A 27792-nucleotide genomic window follows, 5' to 3' on the forward strand; every position below is an offset into this window, starting at 1 on the left:
TTTTGTAGCATTCCTTGTGGAAGTTCAGGGGCCTTTCCGACGTATTTCCCGGTCTGGGTGGTGGATAGGACAGAATGATAGGTGAGGTGATTCTATATTCCTTTGGGATAAGCTGCCCAATTCACATAGAGCAAAACGACGAAGGGCCTCATCTCAGGTACGTGCATCAATGTGAGGAAGCCTAAGGCTTTGGTGACTCTTCAAAGACACTTTCTCATCATGTCACCCCTGGCAATTTAGTAAAGAAGTTCTGGTGAGCCAGAGTACTTTGGTGGGTGCCACACTGGTTTTACCTGTGAGTTATTCTGGCCCTAAACCTGAATTTTTGCTCATTTAATGTCCCCTGATATTCACGGAATGTCATGGGAGGGACCTGATGCCTCCTTGGGCTTACAGACATTCTCAGCTCTTAGGAACATGACAGCCTTCCCACTGAGATGGAGAAGCAGCAAAAATCCCACCAATGAGGTACACAGCGTGCCCTCATCTGAATCTTTCATTAGGAGATGACAGTGGCCAGAGGGACCTAGGAGAGGGGGCAGAAGAGGAGAAATGTCCGTGCCCGGCCTGAGCAATGAGAGTATGTCCTGGCCTTCAGTGGGGACAGCCTCTCCCTCACTGTCCACCGGGATCGGGAGTTTCCTCCTTCCCTTGCTTGTGGCATAACTGAAGCAGGCATAGAGATGTTAGGGCCTTTGCTGGTGATTCATAGAAATTCTCATCCCTGGACCACTGAGTGCAAACTGCTCGATTCTATTCATAGAATTACCCATCATTTGTGCAGAGCTGAGCCTGCTTGGTCTTTAGTCAAGGCCAGACCAAGCATGTTCCTTCTTTTCAAATTCTGTGGTTTCTATCTCATGCCACTTGAGCCTGAGGACCAGCTTGAGGCACCCTCCCAGGTCTCCCTGCGGTCCATCTCTACACTGGGGAAAGGGGGCAGTGCAGGGCCTTACCATGAGGAAGGAGTACCCAATCCAGAGGCTGCGCCAGCCCAGGGGGCACTGCGGGATGGTGATGTCCTGGCTGTGCACAGCAATGGCTTGTGAGGGTGCCTCACACACAGAACAGCGGCTGATGTACTGGGGAATCTGGGTCTGGCCGACGGGCATCATGGGAATGGGGGCGGTGGTGGACAGCCAGTAGGATTTATCATTGCGCCCAGCATAGTGGCACACTTCGTTGATGTTGCAATAGATGAAAGGCATGGTACTGAAGCGGGGCAGGCAGGAGCCAGCAAATCCTGGGAGGAGAGAAGGTGGGCAGGGGCAGGTAAGGTCTGGCTGAGATTATCCCCAGGGCCATTAGGACTGGACTAAATGGGTTTACGTGCAACTGCCTGGACTGGAGCAGGGGTGCCTCTCCTTACAATCCTGGCACACTATACATACACTCAAGTCTGTGGGTCAAATCCTATTCTCAACGCACCAGGGAAGTTTGATAATGAAAAGAATCTTTTTTTAAGTTCATTTATTTTAAGAGACAGAGAGAGACAGACAGACACAAGCAAGCTCTGCACTGTCAGAGAGGATGGAGCCTGAAGCCAGGCTTGAACTCATGAACCATGAAATCATGACCTGAGACAAAATCAGATGCCTAACTGAGCCACTCAGGCACCCTGAAAAGAACGTTTTTATAAGCCATGTAACAACTCCCTAATTAACCTGCTTTGTAGAACTAGCATTTAATAGACCGAATCTGCTGTTCACAGTCTGCACACCTGTAGACAACACAATTAATTATTGGGTAATCACTGTTGCCCCACAGGTCATCTCATTATTACTACTACTAATCGCTAATGTTTAATGGATACCTAATATGCCAAATATTGTTCTAAGCAGTTTACATTGGGTGATTCATGCAACTCTTACACCACCCTATGAGATAGGTTCTAGAACTAGCTTTGTTTCCACTAAGGGGGAAGTGGAAGCTCAGAGAGGTTGAATAACTTGTCCAGGGTACCCAGCTAGTAAGTGGTAGAGTCAGGGATTAAAAACATTTTTTAAATGTTTTTATTTATTTTTCAGAGAGAGCACACACAACTGAGCAGGGGAGGGGCAAAGAAAGAGAATCCCAAGCAGGCTCTGCGCTGCCTGACGTGGGGCTCAAACCCATGAACTTTGAGATCACGGCCTGAGCCAAGATCAAGAGTCAGACGCTTAACCCACTGAGCCACCCAGGAGCCAGGGTTTAAGCCTAGGTGTGCCTGATGCAACAGCTGGTGCTTGTTACCCACCACCAAACAGTGGGCCCACCTAGGGCTGGGAGGACTGAAAAGGGTGGCTCTAGGTCCTTGGGATGGATGGCCATGGCTGGTGTCAGAGCTGGTACTTACCCAGGTCCTGGTTGTGGGCTTTCTCCTGCCCCTCCACAAACAGCAAGCTGTAACCCACCCACAGCTGGCTCATCCCGACGGGACACAGGGGCACCTGTTCTGACTGGCTGTGCTTCACCAACGTGTAACCCACTCTCGCGCTCTGCCCAGGCATTCCAGCCGTCCCGAAGGGACCCTTCTTCCCTGGAGCTCCTGAGAGGGAGAGAGCAGAAAAGGGGCGAGCCAGTCATAACAGCAGCTACTGACGCTGTGCTGAGCATTGAGCAGGGCACATTGTATACACACACGTCTTAGCTCACCGGATCCCCTTATCACTCCAGTTTGTAGATAAGGAAACAGGCTCAGAAGTCCCACAGCTGGTAAGCGGTAGACCTGGAATGCCAACTCAGAGGAATCCAGCTACGGAGTCCCGTGTTTGAAAAAGCATGCTATCCAGCTTCCCTCCCACGGTCACCTGGCCTTGGGTCCTCTACAAGGGGATGAGGGGGCGGAGGGGACTACTTCTTGGACCCTGCAGGCTCTCACAGGACATAACTAAGTATACCTGCTGAATCTGAGGCAGCAATAGCAGAATTAGGGTTGGCAGGACAAAATCACACCCTCTCTCCCGCCCATGCAACGTGGCTAGTTAATCACACCACTTTCCCACCGAGCCTTGGAAATGTTCTCTACTCAGGACAACTGGTTTGCCATCTCTGATATAAAATGGGAGCTAAGTAGCGGCCATACGTTATCTCGAATTTTCTTGTCCCTTGAATCATCCCCTGCCCATCCATGTCAGAATCTGTGGGCAGAATATGGGCAGTGAGGGGCAGGGGTAGGGCATACTAGAGTATAGTCACAGCTCTCAAGAGCTGGAAGAGAACCCAGAAAAGGATTTGAAAGAGTCCTTTGCCTTCCAGAATGTAGGGCTCTAATCCTTCACAGGCTCAGAGGTGGGTGGGAGCGAATGGAATACAGTTTGGTTTTCCAGGCTCTTCGTAGTGCCAAACTTTACTGCCAGGTTTCCTGTTTCTCAGCTGTGAGATTCTGGCTCACCCCAAGGCCTCATACCCTCACAGAAACCCTCTGCTCCCTAGTGCTGACATCACCAGACCTTCGAGTCCTGGAGGGCCTTGCAGTCCAGGGAGACCAGGATCACCAAGAGGCCCAGGTGGGCCAATGAGTCCGTTGAGACCATCTTTTCCAGGGATGCCAGGTAATCCTTTGGAGCCTGCAAGGAGAGAAGGCTCACAGCAGCGTACTCAATGGGGGAGGTCCAGAAGAGCCACCCCAGAGGAAAAGGACTCATGTGTCATGCCCAGGACTCACCAGGAGAGGGCGCACTGGCCATCATTTTAGAGCCCTCAGAGCTGAGCCTCCCGGGGCTAGTCCTTAGATGGAGTCTGGACATCTGTCCTGGGACCGCCACTCTGAATTTAGCCTTTCTGAGCCGCCTCACACCTATTTCCTCCTTCCTTCCTCTCCTCCTCCCAGCGACGCATACAATGCACAGAACCTGCCAGCGTCCCTTGTCAGAAACGAGGACCCCTAGGCCCAGAGAGACTACTAACTTACCCCAGTTGGTGCAAAGCTGGGATTGGAAGCTGGGTTTCTTGTCCCCCCAGCCCTGGGCTTTCTCCATTGCTCTTTATCCCCCACCACACTCTCACCTTCCCTCAGCAGCACATGAGAGAGGGACAAGCCGGCTGGAGTAGTTGCTATGCTCTGCCCACACATTCTCTAAAGCCAAGTAGAACTGCTGACCCAGCTGGCCCCCCTTCCTGGCAAGAAGCTTCATGAAGGACCAGAGGAGATGCTTGATGCGGGTGCCCCCTTGGGGCTGGAGTTCCCAGCCAGTAGCTTCAGCTTCTCAGCCAAGGCTATCTTAGCTCCCTGAGAAGTCCCCTTTCTCTGGTGCTGGTGCCCTCCTTACCTTGTAGGCCTACAGGGCCTTGAACCCCAGGGTCTCCCGTGAGGCCAGGGATGCCATCCATGCCCGGTTGACCCATGGGTCCAGGAGGAACCTGGACAGCTTCTGCAATTGGTGTTTGTCCAGGAGCACCCCGGGGTCCGGAAAAGCCTGCAGGCAAGCGGGGGACATGGAAATAGCAGGTAAAGGCAAAGGAGGCATGGGTCCCCAGAAGCCTTTCTTTCCACCTCACAATCACCAGCTTTCTACTTTTCCTGTCCCCCCTGCCCCACCCCACAGTGCCCATTAGATACCTCTGGGGTGACTGCCACCATGCTTTACACAATGTCCCCCTTACGGATCTATCTCCCCAGTGAACTGGGAGATTCTTGAAGGCAGGGAATGGGTTATATTCATCTTGTTTCCTCAGGACCCAGCACAGAGACTGGTACATGGTAGGCAAGTCAGGAAATGTTTGTTGCAAATAAGGTGGGCTGAGCTTTGGCTCAGGGCTGGGATGGTTGGTTTATTCACTTACTGGTCAGAGAACAGGGCCAAGGAGGCCAAGGGGATGCATCCAACCTCAGAGATTCAGTTGGCATCACAGCCTAGGACCCTGAGCCTGGCCTGCTGGTTTACTAAGAGAAGCCAAACAAGTCAATTCACTTACTAATTCATTGAACAAATATCTCAAGTGCCTACTATGTGCCACACCCTGGTAGATTAAGGGATGGAGGAGTGAATAAGACAGACCCGTTATGGGGATTATGGTCTGGTGATAAAGATGAAAAATGCATAACCTGACAAATACCATTAGTCTTACTGCAAGTTGTGAGAAGTGCTACAAAGGAAATGAACAGTGCAGTGACAGCGACAGGGAGCTGAGGGCGCTATGGAGTGGAGAACCTGTTTAGAAAGGTGACAAGTGGCCCCTTACAAGCAGTGACATTTAAGCTGAGGCCATTAAGGAATAGAAGGTGTGGGGCGCCTGGGTGGCTCAGTCGGTTAAGCATAGGACTTTGGCTCAGGTCATGATCTCCCAGTTCATGATTTCAAGCCCCACATCGGGCTCTGTGCTGACATCTCAGAGCCTGCAGCCTGCTTCAGATTCTGTGTCTCCCTCTCTGTCCCTTTCCTGCTCGCTCTCTGTCTCTCTCAAAGACAAACATTAAAAAATTAAAAAAAAAGAAGGACCTGGGGGGCAGAGGGGCAAGAGTATTCCAGGAAGTAGAACTAGCATGTGCAAAGGCCCTGCAGTCAGCCCTGCAGAAAGAGGCTTGTGTGGCAAGAACAGGAACACAAAAGAAGAAGGGCTATGATGAGGATGAAGAGGGAGGTATCACATAGGATTTTGTGAGCCATAGTTTATTCCTATGCTATGGAAGGCCAGGGGGTGATTTATGTTTTTTAAGATCCCTCTGACCACTTTGTGAAGAAATAATTGTTGGGGGAGATGCACAACAGAGGAGGAAACAGAGAGATCAGGTAGCAAGTCACTGCAGTGATTCTCACGCAAAATGTCAGTGCCTTGGACCTGGGTGGCAGCAATGGAGGTGCTTAGAGGTGAGCAGATGCGAGGCACAGTTAGGAGACGTGACCCTCAGGGCTTGCTAATGGATTGGGTGCAAGCGAGGGGGATGGTGGTAAAGGATGGAGAGTGTCGTTCTTCCTTTCTGGATTGAGGAAATGGGTGAGTGGTGATGAGTGCAAACCCAATGCCTGCCGATGCAGAAAGAATGTGGAGGGGAGATCAGTGGGCTAGACCCATGGTGGCAATGGTCTTCAGTCCTGGGAGCTGATGGAGGCAGAGATATCCTCAAGGTGGAGAAATAGCCTCCAGGGAGGAGCTTCATCCAGCTGCCCCAGACATCCAGGCTTTCTTAGCGTGAGTCCTATAGGACAATTACCCTCAGACCCATCCCTTGAGGGAGCTCTGGATCAGCTGGGTACATGTTCTTAACTCACCTCTTGGCCCTGCCTTTCCCTTCATCCCGGGAAGTCCTGGGTCTCCAGGTGGCCCAACCTTGCCTGGAATCCCCATGAAGCCAGGCTCACCTCTCATGCCTGGTAAAGTCCAAAGGAAAGCAAGTCAGGGCCTGACATGGTGGTGCTGGTGGGGGTTGGAGGGGTTGAGACTAGACAGATTTGAGGGAAAGAAGAACATTCTTAGCTGGCCTGTCTTCACAGGGCTGCAGGACGGAGCTGTCTCTAACTGCAGACTGGGTAAGGGCCCAACAGCCAGCCAAGCAACCATACCTTTCAGTCCTATCTCTCCAGGAAGGCCAGAGAAACCTGGAATTCCTTGGTCTCCCTTGGGCCCTTGACGGCCAGGAATTCCAGGGAAGCCAGGGTCTCCAGGGTCACCTTGATCAGAGGATAGCCCAGGGGGCCCTGGGGGCCCTGGAGGGCCTGGGCGGCCTAGGGATAAGATCAGAGAGTAATGAAGGCAGGTGAGAAGGAGGTGGCCACCACTGAAGGCCTCGGGGCTAATAGCAAGCCAAAGCCTGTTCCCAGGGCAGAGAACATTCCTTTGCTGCATCTGGGGTCCCAGTGCCTGGACCTTCCCAAACCCTTTTTGCAAATACAGCCCTTTGCAGTCCCCCGTGTCCCTGTTGGGGGAGGGACATGAGGCCATGCAGGCCCATGCACATCCAGCAGTAGGAATGGGGCTGGACTGTATTAGGATCTCCCCAAACTGCGGACAGAAGGCAAAGGCCAAACCTCTTTTGGGCTTCCTGTCTTTACCTCGCTCTCCATCTAGGCCTGGTCGCCCGGGTTCGCCAGGCTGTCCTCCTATGACTGAAGGCAAGGAGAGGCCTGGGGCACCGGGCAGACCAGAAGGTCCCTGGAAGCCTGGGAAACCTGCAAATAATAAATAAAAGGGGCTGCATGGGCTTCGTGTGGCCAAGCTCTCAGAGAAAATGGAAATTAAAGCAGAAAAAGTGGAAGCGGCTAGATAGGGGGCCAGACCGGAGAACGCCAGCAGAGGGCGCTCTCCCTTCAGTCTCCCTTTGCAGCCGGTAGAGGAACACGGGTCTCACACACGCTGACACACAGGGTCTCAGCGACTCCGGGTTCCCTGTGCCCCGTCCCCCGCCGACAGCAGGCGCCGTAGTTCATGGGGATGGACCTTTGGAAAGTTCTAGCTCCCAGCGTCGCTGGAAATGAAAATATTTTAGACAGATTTCCCTCAAACCGGGAAGAAAAGAAAGTATGACTGCAGCACCTGGAACTGAAGTCACACATTTTCATTAAATTAGCCAGTTATGTCTGATGGTGCCCAGAGAAGGTTACAAACTGAGGTGAGGCACCGGCTCCAGCGAGTCCGAACAGACACCTGCTGGGTAAGAAATGGAGGTTGCAAGGACGCTGTGACTCCCAGTGTCTTCTAGGGCTAATTTCTGGGTCTTCTAGGCAAACTCAAAAATGCTTTTATAGGTAATTCATGATACCAGCTGAGTGCTTGCTTAATTGCCAATAGAACAAATTTGTCTACACTAAATCCCTTCCCCCTTTTTGGTCAAAGAAAAAAGCCATTTATTAGAGTAGATACAAGAATACTTGTTTGCTCACGTTTTAATACTGCGTGTTTTATATTTGCGGAGCGATGTCTACTATAATGTTCAAAACCAAAAAATTTCAACTGCTTAGGGAAGATTTATTTAACATTCACACGTCAACTACATACATGGAAACTATATGGGAAAACACATCGAAGCCATTGATACAAATGTAGAAGTCCATATTATACTTCTAGTATGAAAGAGATGTATTTATTATTTTGGTATCTTCTAGAAGAAATTCAAATGAAGAGAAATAGATTCACACTGGTTGATAAAGTATTCTGGGGGTTGAGATGATTTTTGTTTGTTTGTTTGTAACAATAAAATCCAAAAAGATTAGTGTGGAGTTATATTTTTCTGACAAGGAAAGCCAAAAATATTAATGTTGAGTTTCTCATATTTAAGTAAAGAAATGGCAAATCCATAAAAATGTGTAAAGAAAGATGGCAGATTGGTTAATTCAGGTGTTTTTTTAACAGCTCATTTGTTAACTGAAAGTTGAGGAAATATAAAGAATAAAAAAAGAAATTTCAAGAAAAATCTCCAATTATTATAGATCTGGAAAAGAAACAAAAGGAAAACAAAAAGAAAAACTAGCTTCAAAGTCACATGGTGCTACTTTTAGTATGGTCAGTTATGTCTCGATGAACCTTTGAAGTATTTTTCTTTTTCACAAGGGTAAAAATCTGAAAAGAAAGACATATTGTTTTTTTTCCTGAAAATATACCTTTATATATAATACATATCTATGCTGAAATTAAGCGAAAACCAATAAATAAGACATCATATAGTAGTGTGGGCAGCACACAGATTGTTAGAAGCTCCCATAGCAGTTTTTGGAGCTGCCTTCTCTTTTTACCTGTTTCTTGATTTTAGAATTACACCAATATATCATTAAACCTGAAACAGAGGTACTTCTGATCTCAAGTAGTAAAAAAAAAAAAAAGAAAGAAAGAAAGAAAAGAAAAAAGAAAAAAAAGCTCGCATATTTCTTTAAGAATGAGACACTTTATAAATTTTTTTTTTCAACGTTTATTTATTTTTGGGACAGAGAGAGACAGAGCATGAACGGGGGAGGGGCAGAGAGAGAGGGAGACACAGAATGGGAAACAGGCTCCAGGCTCTGAGCCATCAGCCCAGAGCCCGACGCGGGGCTTGAACTCACGGACCGCAAGATCGTGACCTGGCTGAAGTCGGACGCTTAACCGACTGCGCCACCCAGGCGCCCCAAGAATGAGACACTTTAAATGAGCACATGAAAATGCACAATGGCATGTTTTTCCAACTCATTTCGGTGTCAGAGACTTAAAATAATCCCTAGGGGCACTTGGGTGGCTCAGTTGGTTAAGTGTCCAACTTCAGCTCAGGTCACGATCTCATGGTTTGTGAGATGGAACCCCGCATCGGGCTCTGCTCTGACAGCTCAGGGCCTGGAGCCTGCTTCCGATTTTGTGTCTCCCTCTCTCTCTGCCCCTTCTCCTCTAATACTCTCTCTCAAAAATAAACATTTAAAAATTCATAAAAAGACAGAAAACCCTAAATACACAAATGCAGCTTCTAAATATTTAGTGCAAATATGAAAATGAATGGCATAATTCAGAATTATTTAGATAAAGGTATTACAGGGACAAGGATTGCTTTTGGAAGTTTGCTTAGGGGTAAATCTTCATTTTACACTGATTTCTATGATCATGTCAGAGATAGGTTCCTCTGGGGGGGTATGATATTTGCTGTATACTTTTAAAACATTGTTTTAATTAGATACTGAGAAGAGCAGACGAATATGTATAAATCATAAGTAAAAAATAACCCAGATACAATGAATACCTCTGTTCCAATGACCCAATTTAAGAAAAAGAAGATAACATTACCTTTGAATTTCTGTGCATGCCCTTTACAGATCCTACCCTCTTCCTTGACTCTCGGGGGCAACCACTCCTGAATTTTGTGTTCAGCACCCCCACGCTTTGCCCATGTATATCTGTGTCCCTAAACAATATATTGGTTGTTTGCATTTATTTATAAACTTTTAACAGTGGGATCATACCCAACGTATTTCTCTGCGACTTGCTTTTTTTTTTTTTAATCAACATTATGTTCCTAAAACGTATCCATCTTGACATGTGCTGTTTACTGAATTTGTAATTGTGATTTTTATTACCTCAGACAGTGAAAGGAAATGGATAATTTAATGGCCAGGCATTCATAGTCAAGATTTGAAAACATCTGGGTTTTGCTTCTATCTGAGTCCCCTCTTTGCTACCTCCTGTGAAAGAAGCCACACGATCTCCCTACAGGCTCAGGCCGAGTTTGAGCTTTCCCTCTGGAGAAGCTGCTGGCTTTCAGAAAAGAACAGGTTTGTCCAGACCAAAGGAAAGAGTAAATGCAGACAGAGCAGATGCACCAATATAAAATCCAGCAGAAAATGAATTAATGTAGGAATTAGATCCTGGAAAACATACACACATTATACAACCATGCACATAAACAAATAAAATGTGGTAGGACCTCAAGCCCTAGAACTATAACAGAGGAGCAGAGCATTTTGCAAACATGATTTCCTCAGGTACCATGCAATGATATACTGGGCAACATTTCTTGAGTACTTACAATGTGCCAGGTGCTGCACTAAGTGCTTTTATACATATTACCTCACTCCTCATTGATTCTCCACCAAACCTGTGCAGTAGATTCTCTTATTATGCCCATTTTACAGAAAAGGAACATTAAGAGTTCACTGGGAATTGAGGGACAAGTAACTTCCTTGTTCAAGGTCATACAGCTAGTGAGACGTAGAGCTGGAATTTGAATCCAATGGTCTGATTTCAGAGCCCATACTCCTAGCTGTGATGCTACATTGAATTCATTTCCTGTTTTACATTGAGTGCAATGTATATGGGTCTTCAGAACATTTCTGAGGAGAGTTAAAGAATCAGAATTAATTCTATTTGTGAGGTGGGTAGAGGGAGGCTCAGAAAGAGACTTCAGAGGATATGATGAGTCAGGGGCCAAGATCAGGGCAAAACCTGTTTGCTAGTAACCTATGAATCCTAATTGAGTGCTTGTGTGTGCCTGTCCCAGGGAGACATTTATCCTCTTAGTCTTGGGCTCCTTCTAGCAGCCGCACTGTCTTCTCAGGGCCTCGGGAGGGCGATCCACGCTGGACATTGAGGAACTTCTGGCAAACCTCTTGCTAAGTGGACAAGCCCTGTCCCTCGGGGCCATTAATCTCAGGCTTTGGCCAAGTGGGCAAGACAGACCCTGAGGTTAATAAGGGAGAGCAGGAGGGAACTCACTAGACTATTCCTTGACACTCCTTCCAGGAAAGCCCTAGCATTGTAGCATGGCCTCCCTTCTCTTTCTCAGAAGTCAGTTCCACTGGGTTCTGAGATCCCCAGAAGTGTGAAGACATGCACAATCCCCAGTGAACTCTTAACTCTCAACCCTGTAAGCCACATGGTCCTGATGAGCCCCAGACTTGGCTCCCTAGCCAGGCCTTACTCAACTTCTATAAGGCCTGACTTGGGCCCACTTACCTCGACCACCTCTCTGTCCTTTCACTCCTGGCTTCCCTGGGGCTCCGATGCCAATTCCTGGAGAACCTTTTTCCCCTTTGGGACCAGGCAGGCCAGCTGGCCCAGGCACACCGGTTATACTAGGTCCTAGGAGGAGAAGCAGAAATAGGAGGACAGAACTCAGTGCAGGTGAGGCCTTCATGCCTCGCTCACTTGCTGGAGGCCTGCCTGACATACACGAGAAGCTGAATACTGACAAAACAGGAAGGAGAGTTCATTCTGGATAGAAGGACAGACTTTCTTCCTTTCTCCACAAATCAAGGCACCTCAAATTGGGGGCTGGCAAGGAGATCCATGAGTTTAAGGATATAGGATACACCACAGTTGAGAACTCATGGCCAGTCCTTGCCAGCCTTCTGGAAGAATTGGCACTCTCCTGCTTGCCCTTGAGGATCTTCCTAACCTGGAGTTCCATGGGTTCCCTTGGTTCCTGGGAGCCCATTCAGTCCATGTAAACCAGGAAGTCCAGGGAAACCTGAGGGGAGAGAAGGTCAGAAATGGCTCCAGCAACTCTGAATCAGGAAGGGTCCGCAAAAGGTCTTGCCCCCAAGGGCACTGCAAAGATTGCGGTCTTCCTAGAGGCATAACTTAAGGCCCTCAGGAAGACTGAACCACCCCTAACCTCCACTCTCCACCTTTGCTTTTCCTGACTCTCAGTAGAAACCAATACAGCTTTAAGAGCAGGGTGGTAGATAATTACATATCTTCAAGAATGCCAAGTGGCAATGCCAAGGTCTTGAGTTGCCAGCTCCCAGAGACTCACTGCCCAATCTTGAAGTCAGGGAAAGGCTATATATACCAGGACAACAACTTTCCTCGCTAACTCTTCTCTCCATGGATTCCATGTTCTCCTCTTCCCATTCTTGCTTGCCCTCCATTCCTCCTCCTCCTCCTTCCCCCTTCCCATTATCTATCACACGGCCCCATCAATGACTCCCCTGGATGTGGCTTGCCCCAGATAGTGTCTCGCAATATAAAGTAGTTGCTGTTCTTTTTTTTTTTTTGGTGGGGGGGGGGAGCAGAAACCCTCTCCCCACTTCCTCCTCTAAAATACATACCTTTGGTTCCTATTAGGCCGGGGGCTCCCAGGGGCCCAGTGGCCCCTGGATGGCCTGCAGAACCCGGTAGCCCTGGATTTCCTCTCATGCCTGCAATCCCAGGGAGTCCTGAAAATGAAAGCAAGGTAGTGGGTCAGAAAGGGTCATGGCTTAAAGCTAACCCTTACTTTATCAGAGTAAAGTCGTCCTGTTGCACAATACCTGGGGAGCCAGGAAGGCCAACATCTCCAGAAATACCAACTTTGCCATCTTCACCTTTGCTTCCTGGGAAACCCACGTCACCAGCTAGTCCATCTTTTCCTTTCACACCTACAAAATCAAGAAAGATGCTGAGTGATTAGGCCACATTTTGGGCAATGTATTTCTCCAAGGGAGGGAGGGAGTGAGCAGGAAGGTGAAGCCATTTGACCTGCCAAGAGAGCTAGGTCCAGTGAAACGACTCTGAAAATGATGGTGGCAGCTGTAACTTCCCATTTGAAAGGTGCTGCCCGCTAAGGATAGTAAACTTGTTCTCGAGTGCCCCCAGAAGTAGGAGCAATGGGTAGAAATGTTCAAGAAACTGTTTAGATAACAATAAACTAAGGAGGTGGACGCCATCATCTCAAAGGTCTTATTAGACTTATCTCCATGAGTCTTGAAGGAGGAGCAGGCTAGTTTGCTTGGGGAAGCTGTGGGCTGCCAGTCAGGTAGGAATTTTTCTGCATTGGACTTGAAGAACTTGCAGAACTTGGGGTAGACCTCCCAAGTTCTTCCTGATCCTCAGTGTGAAGGAGTCTGTGAAACACATGAGGTCAAAAGTACAGTGGACTTACCTTTAAACCCAGATTCCCCAGGTTGTCCCTTGAGTCCCAGGCTACCGGAAATTCCAAGGGTCTGGCCTTGATCTCCTGGGGATATAAAGATATTGTTCAAGTGGTCAGGAGAAGCTATAGCTCATTTTGTAGCAGAGATCTTTTGATGGCAAAACCTTTTCAGATTCCATGTAGACAGAGGAGATCTTTGACAAAAGTATGCAGTGGGTAGAAGGTAACCAATCACCAAAAAAAGGCTGGGATGCTCTCAGCCTACTGGCAAGAAATGCTGCTACAGGAAGCATATCTCCACTGGGAAGACATTGCTAGTTTCAGTATGGGCAGGGAAGATGATAGAAGGAGGGGCATCAGAACATCACCAGAATGGAACAATGATGGCAGCAAGGATGGGAACTTTTCCTGCCCAGTGGGCTGGGTTCAACAGGGGAAAAGACTGTCTAGAGCCGAGGTTCTCCTCTGTTGCTGAGTCTGGAAGGCACGTGGGTCAAACCACTGTTTGTCACATGTCTATGAGGAGCAGAGACTGCAAATGGGGTTTGGCCAAAAGGGAAATGTAAATCAATTCACTTTCCTTTAAACACAGAGCTTCCTTCCAGAAGAGCCCTGCACCTGCTAGAAATCCACCTTGCTCTGGAAAAACACATTAAAAGAGAAAACGCTTCTCACCTTTTGAACCTGGGAGACCAGATGCTCCTGGGAGTCCGGGAGCTCCATTGAGACCCTGTGAACCCTTTGAAGCAATATGTAAATCATTATTTCTGCCCACTGCTCAGGGCCTCCCATGCTCTCACCCGCCCCCCCTCCCTGAACTGCTGCCTGTATGCTGTGGCAGGGGTGAAGTGGGTTGCGGGGTGGGGGGCATCCTCCAGAAGGGAAGGTGATGAGCAAAGGGTAGAAATGCATACTCAGATGTTTTAGGGGAGGGATTCTTTCTGCAGATGAATCCTGGTCTCGTCATTCATCACTTCCCAATGCCTATCCAAATTGGAATCTTGGGAAATCAGGTGTGGCTGTTCTGGCAAGTCTCTTACAAAACACAGGACGTGACAGTCAGGCCGGGTACTGCAGGTGCACTCTGGAGCCATTATGCACAAGAGGAAGTATTGCTTCACCATGCAGAGCTACAGCCCTCAGCCACAGATTCTGTAAGCTGTGGCTTCCTGCAAGGAACCAGTTAGCAGGCTATATGTGTATATACTGGAATCTGAATTTGGGCTAATGTTACCATTTTCACAGGATAAACTGACTTTATGACTAATGTCCAACACACTATCAGAGTCTGGGAAGTGGGCATGTCAGCTGCTATCAGTATAGTTATTCCTCTGCTATCTGGTATAGTTTTGATTTGTTGCAATGTCCCTACTAAAGACATACACTAGCTAGTGCCTTGGGTGGGAGTCTAAGCTCTGGACCAGGTCACTGTGCTCACTGACCCACTACCTAGGATACCTCCTACATTTGCCTTACTTTTTCTGCACATTGGGATATCTGCTAATTCTGAGCCTTTGCTCATGTTGGGACCCCTCCCACTTTGACTCCATTCCTCTTAGTGCATGAGTAGCAAGGACCATCCAGCTGAGAATGATTTCTTTTGCAGTTGCTTCAGGGGTGTGTGTGTGTGTGTGTATGTGTGTGTGTGTGTGTGTATGTGTGTGTGTGTGTGTGTGTGTTCTCTCCATCAGATGGACTGACACCTTTAAAGGACAGGGACTTTGGGGCACGTTGGAGGCTCAGTTGGTTAAGCATCTGACTCTTGATTTCAGCTCAGGTCATGATCACATGGTTTGTGAGTTCAAGCTCCACATCAGGCTCTGCACTGACAGTGTGGAGCCTGCTTGGGATTCTCTCTCTTCTTCTCTGCCCTCCCCAGCTCGTGCATGCTCTATCTCTCAAAATAAATAAATAAACTTAAAAAGATAAATAAAGGACAAGGACTTTGCCTGTAAGGAGCACAGGTGTTCTGTGACCTAGTTCATTCAGCCCCTTCAATACTGCTACAAGTATTGCTACTACTTATTTAGAGCCCACTATTTGCCAGATACTGTGCTAATTGCTTTACACATATCATCTCCTTTAATACTCACTGCTGTCTGAAGGAGGTTTGAATATTGTTCCCATTTTGTGCATATGAGAAAAGTGAGGCTCAGGCAAGTTAAGCCATATGCAAAGAATCATAGAGCTAATGAGCCATGGAGCTGAGACTCAAACCCAAATGCATCTCATTGCTACCCCTACTCTACCATCCTGCCTTTTAAGAACCCAGACAAGCTGGTTTGATTATTTGCCAATCGTTGCCTTGCATGGAAGCAGCAATGACCTTCCTGAAATCAAAAAAATATCCAGAGGCCTGTACCAAATCCTTATGATGTGCCAGGCTCAATGAGTGATACTGGCAGAGGGGTGCAAACAAAAGAGCAGGTAAGGCAGTTCTTGTTCTCAAGTCCTAATGACCTCATTGAGGAAATCAGACCCATGCAGAACTGATTGGGATTCATATAAGCAGTGAGAAATGCAGCATGCCAGCAGGGAGGAAGCTCAGGGACTCCTGGAGGAATGGGTGCCTGGGCTGGGGCCCAGAGCATGGGTAGGCATTGGGCAGTTAGCTGCAGAGTAGCAGGCTCTGGCACACAGGAGAGACAACATGAACAAAGGCCCAGAGGCAGGGACATTCAGGAGAGGGTGGGAAGACCTGTCAGGCTCAATGAGAGGACTCTGTCCAGGATGAGCTGGGGGAGGGGTCTGGGAAGTGGGCTGGGGCCAGAAAGATGGGCAATAGGGCCATGTCCCCCTGCTATGGAGGCCCTTCCCTGGTGGAGAGACAAAGATCTGGGCACACTTACACTTGCTCCTGGTATTCCTGGGAAACCTGTGATTCCAGGGGACCCTTTAAGGCCGGGTAAGCCCCGTAATCCAATGGAGCCAGGGGGGCCTGGTTTCCCATTAAGTCCCTTGATGATACTGGGGAGGCCGGGAACTCCAGGCAAGCCTGGTGGCCCTGGGGGGCCAGCCTCTCCTTTGTCACCTGGGAAAGACACAAACAAGCTTAGAAAAAGGACTCTGGGCAAGAAAAAAACCTGCTCCCCCAAGGCGCAGGTACCCTGGATCACAGCTAACCTTGGGGACGGTTAGCTTGGGGGTGAAGGTGTGGGTGGGGGAGGTGCCTTCAGCCTTAGGGGGCACCAGTCAGGGCCACCCCAGCTCTAGCACTGCTAGTGCCCACGCCCCATCATCCGCCAGGCTCCTCCAGGGGTATGACAGCCTCTGGCTCAAAACCTCAGTTTCCTGCAGTGGCAGTGAAAACTGGCAGCCTCAAAGTCCAGCACCCTTCAGGCCCAGAGAAGGCAGACTCCTTGGAACCCCGGTTGCCACCCATACTGCCAGTCTAGGGGGTCTTGCCCTTTCTCAGGAGGGAGGTTAAATTTGAGCATTTCTCTTGCCCCATTGCCTGCCCCAGCACCTCTGGGCCCAGGAAATCCGTCAGATCCAGCTGAGCCTCTAGAGCCTTTGTCTCCTTTCAGCTGCAGGTTCAGGATTGGAGGTTGTGGACTGGGGATTCCAGCTGGCCCTGGGTCACCTCTGTCTCCTGCAGGGGTGGAGATTGCGAGACCTTTGTGAAAGGAAGCTTACACATGGAGTCAGGCATGAGCTGACCATTCATCTCAGCTCTTCCCCTCTCTGTCCCCCCTCCCACCCCAGGCTTCCTTTCTGGGCCCTTTCTTGGCCCTGTTTCCCCAACTTTGCATCAGTGTGCATGCCCTGTCCTTTGACAAGCCCAAGGTCCATCAGCAACTTTGGCCCCACTCAAAAGCCTCCTCCACTGAGTATCTGGGCATGTATGATGGGGCCTCTAATATGCAGTGATAACTCAGAAGTGATTAGATCTCTCAGTTTAAAAGGACTTCATTTAGGGGGGCGCCTGGGTGGCTCGGTCAGTTAAGTGTCTGACTCTTGGTTTCAGCTCAGGTCATGATCTCACGGTTCCTGAGTTCAAGCTTCACGCCCAGCTCTGTGCTGACCTTGCGGAGCCTGCTTGGGATTCTTTCTTTCCCTCTCTCTCTGCCCCTCCACTGCTCATGCACTTGCATTCTCTCTCTCACACACAATAAATAAAAACTCTAAAAAAAATAAAAAGACCTCATTCAGAAGCCCCAAATCTTATTATCTAACACAAGACTGTTATAAGCCACACCAGGAACAAAGTTGACACACAAAATGTACATTGGGAAGCGTGGCCAGCAAGTTCAGAATTCAGTGCTCCAGCTTACCTTTTTTACCAGCACTACCAGCCCGTCCAGATGGTCCCACCTTTCCGGCTGACCCAGAAATGCCCTTTAATCCACTTGCACCAGGAATACCAGGGAGACCTGGTATCCCTGGAAAACCTACCAGCCCAGCAGATCCCTTCTCACCTGTTGAGAAAAAAGAACTTCGATTATGATCCCTCTTTTACATACAGAGAAATGGAAGCACAGAGAGGCTTACCCCAAATGGAAGTACTTACCCCAAATCACACAGCTAGGAAGTTGTAGAGAAGGGATTCAAACCCAGGTTTCTCTAACTCCAAAGCCCAAGCTGTCAGTCCTTACACATTATACTACTTCCCTGAACAGGGGCATGACACTAAGCAACAGAAGGGAGAGAAGAGGTGGGCACCTCTCTTATGGTTTGCCAAGTTAGAGCTCACGAGTGGCACAGAGAAAAAAAAAAAAAGCCTAGGACCAGTTGTATGACCTTGGACCAGTCATCTACCCCTGTAGAAAATGGAGATGCCTCCCATCCAACCTCTGGTGTCTAGCAGGACAATCACAGAAACAGAGCAATTGGGGCCCATGGTACGGGGATCATGCAAATGAATAAACACAGTGTGACAGTTACCGTCCTGTGCTTTACTGACAATGCTATTCAGCCCAGCGTTCCGCCTGGCCAGCAGTGAGGGTGATTCACCGTGGCTGGAGTTTTCCCTTAGTGCTAGCTTTGTCCAGCCATCTTACCACAAAAAGTCCCACCCACCTCCCTCCCTCCCCCCCCTCAGCCCCATTCCCCCTTCCGAGGCAGAGAAGGGGGGCAAGCTGGGCAGCATGGATGACCGTTTGAGGCACCCACTAGTGCCTTTCTGAGCACTTCACTTACCCTTTGGACCCGGCAGGCCTGGCAACCCAGTGCTCCCTGGCAAGCCTGAGTTCCCCAAGAAGCCAATCAGCCCTGGAGATCCTGGAAGGCCTTTCAACCCAGGCAGGCCTCTCTTTCCAGCTGATGCAGGGGGACCTGTCTCGCCTCTTAAACCTTTCTTTCCAGGATGTCCTGAATCAGCACAGGAGAGAACACGGGACAGCCGTCAAGCAAGGCTGTGTCCAGATCTGGGCCACTGCCCATTCCCATGGCTTCTGGCTGGCTGGTTGGCTGGCTGGGTTTTGGAAATGGTCCTGTAACCATGGCCTCTGCAGGCTGCTAACTGGCAGAATTCTCTGCTAGCTGAAGCATTAGCTCCAGAGCACCCAGAGCACCACGCCAGTGGCTGTTACTCTCAGCATGGCAGGGCCAGCAAACCCCCTTCTGATTAGAACTTCTTCCCCCTTTATGAATGTGGTGACACATTTTAGCCTCTGAATGGAGCTCTGGGAAGCCAAGGTGGCATCTGGACTCCAGTTTCCTGGTACTTCCAGTCTGAATCGCGCTACAATGGCTGTTTCCTGAGCCAATCAGTGAAGTAGAGGTTAAAGCTGAGCCATTGTTTCAGCCTCCCAGGGAGCCATGGATACAGGGCTGCCCTTTTAATCCCTCATGCAAGCAGTTAAGTCAGCCAGTTCCTTGGCATTAAGGTTGAAAGGCCCCCTAGTGCCAAGTACTGTAGAAATCCCCAAGGCCCATTTGGTCTCCTAGGTTGTCTGAGACTTCTTTCACCAGGCTTTAAGTTGGTCAATGGGATTAACCTCCTGAGCTGCTGCCAGAGTGGAATGTTCAGGTACAAAGCAAGGAAATTAAAAAAACCAAAGGATTAAATCAGTGACGACAGAGGTATTTGGGCCCCCAAGGACCTAATTGAATGGCTGACTTGGCTTTCTATGAATTGAAAAGCATCAAGTAGCTGCAAGCCCCAGGATTCTAATGGGGGACTGTGAAGGGGATTCCACAACAAGGGAAGGAAATTCAATGGGGGCCAGCCCCACAGCATGGGCTTGAGGACCCCTGGCCTTGCCAAGGTTAGAGTGTATAGTCAGATAATTCCCTGAGCAGGAAAGCCACGGGGGCATCAGTCTGTGGGCTTGTGTGCTGTTTTCTCACCTGGACGGCCTATGGGAAGACCCCAGAAACACATAAGGATAAAAGGGATTAAAAAGGATTTTAGTGGCTCTGCAAAAACTCAATGTCAGTCACGTGGCCTGCAGTAAGTGGGGGGTGCCATAGTCACTGAGGCAGGGGAGAGGAGGGCGGTGCAAGAAAAAGACAAGCTTCAAACACTAGGCCAGAAGCAGGGGGTGTCAGCCCCCAGGCCCAGTGAAGGCCACTTTGGCCACGGGCCCTCAGAGGCAGGCTCATCAGAGAGGCAGGCCACCGTATAGTCATCCTCCTCTCGAGCTTCTCCCCTCAAGACCAAGCAGGCTCCCCCTTGGTCCCAGCCAAAGCGGTGGACATGGCTAGACCCACCTCCACAACCAGGGCAGCTTCTCTAACTGGGAAAGGCAGGGGGGAGGCTGAAGCACATAGTTGAGGGGGAATGAGGTCATGGGGGAGGGGCGGGGAGTGATCTGTGGTAACATTTTGGAAGCCAAACTACAGAAATCCATTCTGCTCAGCACTGCAAGGGTCACTTGAGATTGGAAACATGAGGGGTCGGAAATGTCAAATGTCTTTCTAAACCCTGCGCAGGTCTCAGGGCTGCTATGGCTCTCAGGGCACCAGGGCCCAGGGCCCAGCTTAAGTCTGTCAAGCTGGGGCCCCTCCTCCAAAGGACCTACCTGAAGGGCCTGGAAAGCCTGGTGCTCCTGGGAGCCCGGGTTTGCCCTTGATGCTGAATCGGCCATCAGGCCCTGGGGACCCTGGCTGTCCCACATGGCCTGGTGTTCCAGGCCTGCCCCGTTCACCTTTGGGGCCCAGCAAGCCTGACTTCCCAGGCAGACCTAATGAAAGCAAGGGGCAGATGGTCACAGTCTGGATCAATAGCAGGGACTGGTCACCACACCAACTTGCAGTGCAGAAGCCTGGCCCGGGGTACACCCCAGATGCCATTGTCTTCTCGGCGCTAGCCTTGCTGCTGTTCCCAGCAGCAGAATCACAGGCTTTACAAGAAATCTAACTATTCCTTGTGGTCACTTCTGGATTTACTAAGAAAGGAGAATAGACTCAGGTGATTTAAGAAAAAGTTCCCAACAGGGAGAGACAGAACAAAATGACTTTTTATTTTTAACCTGCCAGTTAATTCACCAGCCCAGGCTCATGCGTATATTCATGCAAGCGTACCCGCCACGGGAAGACTTTCTGTAGATTGTTAAATATGTGAGTCAAAAAGAGTCACCCTTGGGTCCTGGAAGGCCAGGGTCTCCAGGAAATCCTTGGTGCCCTGGCAATCCCTGTAGGCCTTGCTCCCCCGGAGCACCATTTTCAGCACCATAGATGTCACCAGAGGCTCCCTTGGAACCTGGTAAACCTGGACTGCCAATTTTCCCAGGCAAGCCATCTTTTCCAGGGAGCCCAGGAAACCCAGGCAAGCCCTTCTCCCCACGAGGTCCAGGAAATCCTAAATGTAAAGAGGCAAAAATAAAAGACCATGGAGGTTTAGAAGTAACAGGTCTGGGTAGAGATCTCTGACACAGATTTTCTTTATCTATTATAAAAGCTAACTAGGGGCACCTGGGTAGCTCAGTCGGTTAAACATCTGACTTTGGCTCAGGTCATGATCTCATGGTTTGTGGGTTCGAGCCCCATGTCGGGCTCTGTGCTGACAGCTCAGAGCCTGGAGCCTGCTTTGGATTCTGTGTCTCCCTCTCTCTCTGCCCCTTCCTTGCTGGAGCTCTCTCTCTCTCTTTCTCAGAAATAATAAACATTTTTTTAAAAAGCTAACTAACATATTAATGTGTGTCACTTCTCTTGAAAGTCAGGAGCGCCCTGGTCCTGGGAGGACTTGCCAGAAGCAAGGACTGTGCCATGTGAACCGGAGAAGGTTCTAGCTCAGTGAGGCCAGGCCTTCAGCTGAGCTTAGCAACCCACTCTTGGGGCTGATCCACTGGCCAAAGAGCATAGATTACATCCAGGACTTCCTGTTAAAGGCCCAATTCTTCTGAAGTCATCTAACCCCTGCTGTCTTGCCTCCTTCTTCCTCGGGGGTGGAGGAAATTGAAGCACCAAGAAACCATAGATTGTGTGGCCCAAGATGAGCCCTGTGCTGTAGAGCAGGGTTGTTCTCAAATTGAGTGTGGGTCAGAACCACCTGGAGGAGAAGGTGCTTGGTAAAATCCAGATTGCTGGGCACCGCCCCCCTAGAGCTTCTGATTAGTAACTCTGCCAAGGGGCTCCAAATCTGCCTTGTTAACAAATTCCCAGATGATGCTGGTGCTGCAGGGAACACAGTTTGAGAACCACTGGTGCAGCATAGAACAAGGTTGCAAGAGGGTGTGAGCAAAGGGATAGATATGAACCACTTCTCTCTGACTCATCTGGATCTCTTTCTCTGAGCTAGAGGGAGTTGATCCAAGAAATTGCCAGAGGTACTCGGCAGTCAGATAACCTGGTAGAGTACTAGTTCTGTCACTAGTGGTTTTGTGACCTCAAGTAAGTCACTTTCCATCTGAGCCTCAATTTCCTCATCTGAATATGAAGGGGTTGTTCCAGCTGATGGCCCTTATTGCTCTGATATACTGTCACTCTCTATCTTGAAGCTCTGCCTTGCCTGAGTATGAAGTCAAAGCCATCCCACTCAGGGACGCCTGGGTGGCTCAGTCAAGACTCTGGCTTAGGCTCAGGTCATGATCTTGCCATTCATGAGTTCAAGCCTCACGTCAGGCTCTGTGCTAACAGTTCAGAGCCTGGAGCCTGCTTCAGATTCTGCATTTCCCTCTCTCTCTGCCCTTCCCCTACTTGTACTCTCCCTCTCTCTCAAAAATAAATACAACATTAAAAAAAAACCCTCCCCCCTCCCCTACTTGTACTCTCTCTCTCTCTCAAAAATAAATAAAAAATTAAAAAAAAAATCCATCCCACCCACACCAGAGTGTGAACCTAACTTCCTATAATCAGGGGATGGCTACCACAATACAAACTCACACTCAAGGAGAAGCACAAAAGGAGAAGCAGGCAAGGAAAAGCTTCTTTCCTTACCTGGCAGTTCAGGAAGGTGAAATAATCCTGGACTTCCAGCCTTTCCTTTATTTCCACGCAATCCAGGCTGGCCTGCAATCCCAGGGAGGCCACGGGCCCCCTTAGGACCTGCAAACCCAAACATGAATCAAGAGGGGAAAGGAAAGTCAGTGCGGCTGGTTTCATTTGTAATGTCCACTCAAGAATCCTAGTCTCTTGGAGGGCCTCTTACTCTTACCTCCCCACACAGACCTCTCCAGGAGCCATTCTATTGCCTCAATCCTCAAGGCTGCCCTCTCAGGAAGAATGTGGATCCCCAAATGCTACCAGGCTATGCCCTGCTTCCTTCAGCCCACGGCCCTTACAAGTGTGTTCAATGGCTTTCTTTGGCCTCATTCCATACCTGGGAATCCGGGAGCTCCTGGTAAGCCTGATGGACCGTATGATCCAGGAATTATACACGGCAAGGTGACCCCTGTAAATGGTAACATGTAAGCATCTTGTGAGCCCACTAAGTCGGGTGGGCTCTCCTAGCATGCTCCTTTCCTCCAGTTCTGTTGGATGAGCCAACCAAGCTCTTCCCACCCAGCAGCTTGGAGCCCATGCAAAAGAATTGTGGCATCAGAAGCTCTCGGGAGTTACCCCCTAGTGCAACTGCTTATAGGTAAGAGTACTCCTAGTGTCCAAGTGCCAGAATGTCACCTCCTAAACCATCAATGTCCAGTGGGCAGGCATCTACCTATGCATCTACCTATGCAGTAGATGTTACCTAACAAGATTTCCTAGAGGTAGCCTATGTAGGAGCAGCAGCAAATGGCAATGACCTCCTCACCCTACCCTCATATGAAGCCTCTCCCTAGGATGGGTGCTTGGGGATAGGCCTGAGGATCCATTATGGCCATGTGACTAGACTGGAGGGTTTGAAGTCAAGACCCCTCAAGTTCACATGTCTGCCCTTTTCTTGGAATGAAAACAAACTATTGGGTTCTTTTCCTAAACCATCGGGTTCTTTTGACCCACAGCACTTGGGATCTACAGAAACCTATTGGTGATTACTGTGGGTGAGAGGTAGCTGTATTTCTGTATCAGACAAACACTGAAGGCCACTCTCTTGGCCATGGCAGACAAACAATGACCATTCCCTCAGCTCCTCCTTTGAAAATGTCAACTCTGGTACTCAGGGAGATGCAGTAGTCAATTTCAGTGTTCAAGACTTTGAAGTTGGCATGCATAGCCTTCCCCTAGCAAATTCTTCCTTGCTCATTCATAATTCAAATAAAAAGAGTCTACACAAGATCACAGAGGGGAGGTTTAATAAAATACCGATGAACAAATTTTGTGTAGGCTCCAAGTGCCATTTACAAATAGTTGCTATGCTAATTAAAATTAGTCTTGCCTATTCATTAAAACAATCCCCCAAGGCCTGCTTTAAGCCACAGAGCCAACAGTTCTAGTAAACTGCTATAGTTTTTGCCTGTACCTAAAATAAATCACAAATTGCCTTTCTTAAAGATATGTTTACAATCTATGATTTAGACTGCTTACTCAACTAGATGGCATTCCTTCTGCACTTGCTCTATTCACAAAGAAACATGGGGAATTGAATATAGTGTATTGGTTAAGAGGTGGGGGCTCTTAACCAATACACTATAGACACCGAGCCAGACAGACCTGAGCTTGTATACTAGTTCTGCTATTAACCAGCTGTTTGGACAAGATACTTAACCTCTCTGAGCCTCATGTATAAAACGGGAGCTACTTTTCTCATGTGGCACTTGTGAGGATTATATGAAATAATGCTAACGGCATTCTGCACAGTGTCTGGCACCTTGGCGGTTGCTCAGCAAACAGTAGTTTTTTATTATCTTATTTAAGGAGGAGCATTCAGAAGAGCTCCTCCAAGACCAGCTCCTGGTTTCTACCTTAGTCAGGTTAGTGATGCTACTTTGTAGCCTGGGCAGCAACTTTCCGCCTTGTAGACCTCAGGTTCCCATAGCCACACTTCTACAGGTGGAGATAGCCATAGGCCTGATCTTACCCCATTAGTGGTCACTCCCATCTCCATCCTGCCAGACATTGAAATGATGGCGCTATTTCTCAGGGCTATTTCCCTTCTGTGGAACTATAACCTATGGGCAAGCACCTTATGATGAGATGCCTCACTGGGAGAGGACTGCCAGTCCTGTGTTCAGCTTGGGCCTCAGTCCCTTGGACTAGGCTGAAGAACTGCCTCCCTAGATAGTATCACGAGAGGGATCCTGCAGAAGATTCTCCTGCCCCAAATATTTCAATAGCCCATTGACTCCAATGTATCAAACACTGCAGTTCCATCGCTTTCAACCTTACAACAAACAGTAAAACACAAATATCTCTGCGCTGGGTCCAAACACGAACCATCCATCCTCACTCAATCATCAGATAAGTTTCATAAATTCTCTTTGCCTGTGACAGCCAGATTAAAAACAAACGTTTAGAGCATGGGGCCAAGGTCAGGCGTCGGAAAGGTTCCAGGACAGGACAAATAATGACAAAAGGGAAGATGGAAATCAAGGGCATGTTTCCCTTTTGCCTCAGACCAGGCCTGTACACCACAGCACCCTTGTGTATGCAAGTGGAGGGTCAAAATGCTGAGAAGGTAAGACCTTCAAGTCATCCTGGTATCTGGCTCTTTCACATTACATCTCTGTCTTCTACTTCACATCTGTGAATTCAGAGCCTTCTCTTCAACAAAGCATAAATCAGCTTTATCCATGTTCTGTTCTATAACACACAATCTAATTAGTCAGGATTTCCTCCATAAATGCCCAAATTCATCGTCAAAATAAAAAGCACCTCTGCTTATCAAGATTCTATCATTTCAGTTTACTCTGGGTCCAGTGAATAAACATCAGACATGTGTTCATCTTCCAGCTACCTCTCAAGGCAAGTTACAACCCCAGCTAAGTTCATAAAATGAAGGTGCTCAAGGCAGACATCAGCAAAGCCATCAACAAGCATGGTGAAGGAAATCAGTCCCTCTCAGAGACTGCATGCCCATTTACTCCTGTATCCCCTCCCAAAAATCAGGAGTGACAGTGTCAGTGTCAGCCTTCATGCACCCCTCCCCAGCCAAAGACTCTAGCATGGTGCTCAGGCCATCATGAGTGTTTGCGAGAAAGGTGAACAAAAAGGAAGGGACATTTTGGCAACATCAGTGTTTGAGAACCTCGAGGCTGAGCTAGCTCTCACCTCCCTCTGTGTCTAAGCCTCCTTTACCAATGCTCTCCCTGCAGCAACAGTCACCTAGACCAATCAAGTAAAAAAGAAAATTAAACCTGGACAGAAGTTCCTTGAGGCCCAAGGGGAGTCTTGTCTGCAGACTGGGTATGCCCACTAATCAAATTCCCTATCCAGATTGAATGGAGAGAGCTGGCACCCACACAGGATCAAGGACACAGTTGCTGTTTCAATAACCAGGGTAATTGATTACTGTGACCATCTGGATCAGAGCCTCTTTGGAAAGAGCCAGTTGTCTGCTCGTCCAAGGTTTGTAATGACTCACACCACTAGGTTGAAAAGCTTCTAGTGACTACATCCCCATCCAATGCAGCTGCTCTAGCCTGGGCCACCACTGGTTGGAGTGAACACATTTAAAGAACAGCATCCCTTCGTTTTCATGGCAACAGTAATGGCCATCATGCAAATGTCAGGGGCTCCCAAGTTATGTCTTTTTAAAATTGTGTGGAAAAAAAAGATAGGTTTGAGGAGTTATATGTGGTTGCCATGGAAAGAAAAAGAAAACTAATGCTCTTATCGGAAGTAATTTTTTGGAAAGTCTTGGTACTACAACAAGAACATTTTCTGCATAAGGTATCTCTCAGGCTAGAGCTTACTATATCACTATATTCCTAAGAACTTTCTGTGTCTGGGGCCTAGTGAAGTTTAGGATACAAATGGTCCCATGGGCCTCCTTCTGTTGACTCAGCCTGTTTTCAAGCAGTCAGAATGTTGATAATAGCCAGATTTGAGTGTGTGTAAGTATATAGGTAACTCAGTTTATAACTCAGTTTAAAACCCAGTTGCCTACAGAAATGGTTGGCCTAGAATAAAGACCCAATTGGCACAGGGGTAGTGGAATGACCATGAATAATATCTCTGGGAACAGAGATGGAGGCAAAGCTAGGACTTCCAAAAGTACAATACTTTAGTTTGATAAAATTCCTCACAGCCTTCACAGGGTTTTGTAAACTGAAATACAACTTGGTTTTAAGAATCTTGAATCATCAATTTTTAACATATACTATCATCCTTGGTATGCCAACACATGAAAGTAGATTTTAAAGTCAATAAACATGACAAGACCTGGTTTCTGTCTTCTTTTTTGGTAATTCTTCAAGGTGACAAGGTAGAATGAGAAGAAATAGGTCTAAGAAATAGCCCCTTGGTTATTGAGAAGCCCTTTTCTTCTGTGAGTATATATTAGTATCTTATGGAACATTACACTATACTAGGCAAATTGAGAAATGCTAAAAAGAATTGCCTTCTTTAGTATCCAGACACTTACAAAGCAGTTGGGAAAACTAAAAGCATTAATGGAAGAAAACATGTAATTTAAGAGGAAATGGTATATGTTGTGGAGGTCAAGAGAAGGTTTAGTGGAGAAGTAGGTGTGTACCCTGAAAGACAGATAAAATCTGACTGAACAGAAAAAAAAGAGGAAGAGCATTCCAGAAAAAGGCAACCGCTTGTAGCTTTGGACTAGCGGCGAGACGTGATGATATCAGTGCTTTACAAATACTGAATTGGCAGCATTGTTCATAGCAGAACTGAGTGAGGAAAGTCTGGAGGTAGGGGATGAGAAACCACTTAAGAAGCTGTTTGTCATTCACTCACTCATCCATCCATCCATCCATCCATCCACTCATCCTTACTTCCAATGTCATTCACTCACTCATCCATCCATTCATCCATCCACTCATCCTTCCTTCCAACTGTCCATTTATTCTGAAAAGCATGTAGGTATTTGATAAGCTTAGGTGTGAGACAATGAGAACTTAGTAGCAAGAAGAGGAGGGAAAGAATATAAGAAGCACTGCAAATGAAGAATAAGAAATGAATTTCAAGTTTTCAAACTTCAGATAACAATAAGGATGGTGCCGCTAATGGAAACAGAAGTTGGGATGGAGAGCTATTCTGGCTGTATGCAAGAAGGTGACTTATTAACATAGCACCATCACAATCTACAAGCAGGACTGTCACTCCCTACAATTCCTGAAATGCTGATAGAA

General features: G+C 48.2%; 1 protein-coding gene across 1 annotated transcript in view; it reads right to left on the reverse strand.

The window, feature by feature from the left end:
- Positions 1-27792, reverse strand: part of COL4A6 (collagen type IV alpha 6 chain) — a 295437-nt gene that overhangs the window by 2930 nt on the left and 264715 nt on the right. The window contains exons 24-44 of the mRNA XM_047082051.1: positions 22929-23000; positions 22547-22654; positions 20748-20969; positions 20191-20352; positions 18365-18535; positions 17500-17643; positions 16692-16817; positions 16075-16256; positions 13901-13964; positions 13235-13309; positions 12624-12731; positions 12423-12530; positions 11768-11839; positions 11326-11451; positions 6972-7088; positions 6483-6644; positions 6192-6290; positions 4251-4397; positions 3432-3548; positions 2336-2527; positions 957-1243 (exon numbers count right to left, since the gene is read on the reverse strand). Coding sequence (XP_046938007.1) covers positions 957-1243; positions 2336-2527; positions 3432-3548; positions 4251-4397; positions 6192-6290; positions 6483-6644; positions 6972-7088; positions 11326-11451; positions 11768-11839; positions 12423-12530; positions 12624-12731; positions 13235-13309; positions 13901-13964; positions 16075-16256; positions 16692-16817; positions 17500-17643; positions 18365-18535; positions 20191-20352; positions 20748-20969; positions 22547-22654; positions 22929-23000 — 2861 coding nt within the window. The remainder of the gene's footprint in view (positions 1-956; positions 1244-2335; positions 2528-3431; positions 3549-4250; positions 4398-6191; positions 6291-6482; positions 6645-6971; positions 7089-11325; positions 11452-11767; positions 11840-12422; positions 12531-12623; positions 12732-13234; positions 13310-13900; positions 13965-16074; positions 16257-16691; positions 16818-17499; positions 17644-18364; positions 18536-20190; positions 20353-20747; positions 20970-22546; positions 22655-22928; positions 23001-27792) is intronic.

Source organism: Lynx rufus, unplaced genomic scaffold (assembly GCF_022079265.1).
Source record: "Lynx rufus isolate CCGP_SWC_20201006 ecotype Redwood Valley unplaced genomic scaffold, mLynRuf1.p SCAF_19, whole genome shotgun sequence".
NCBI lineage: Eukaryota > Metazoa > Chordata > Mammalia > Carnivora > Felidae > Lynx > Lynx rufus.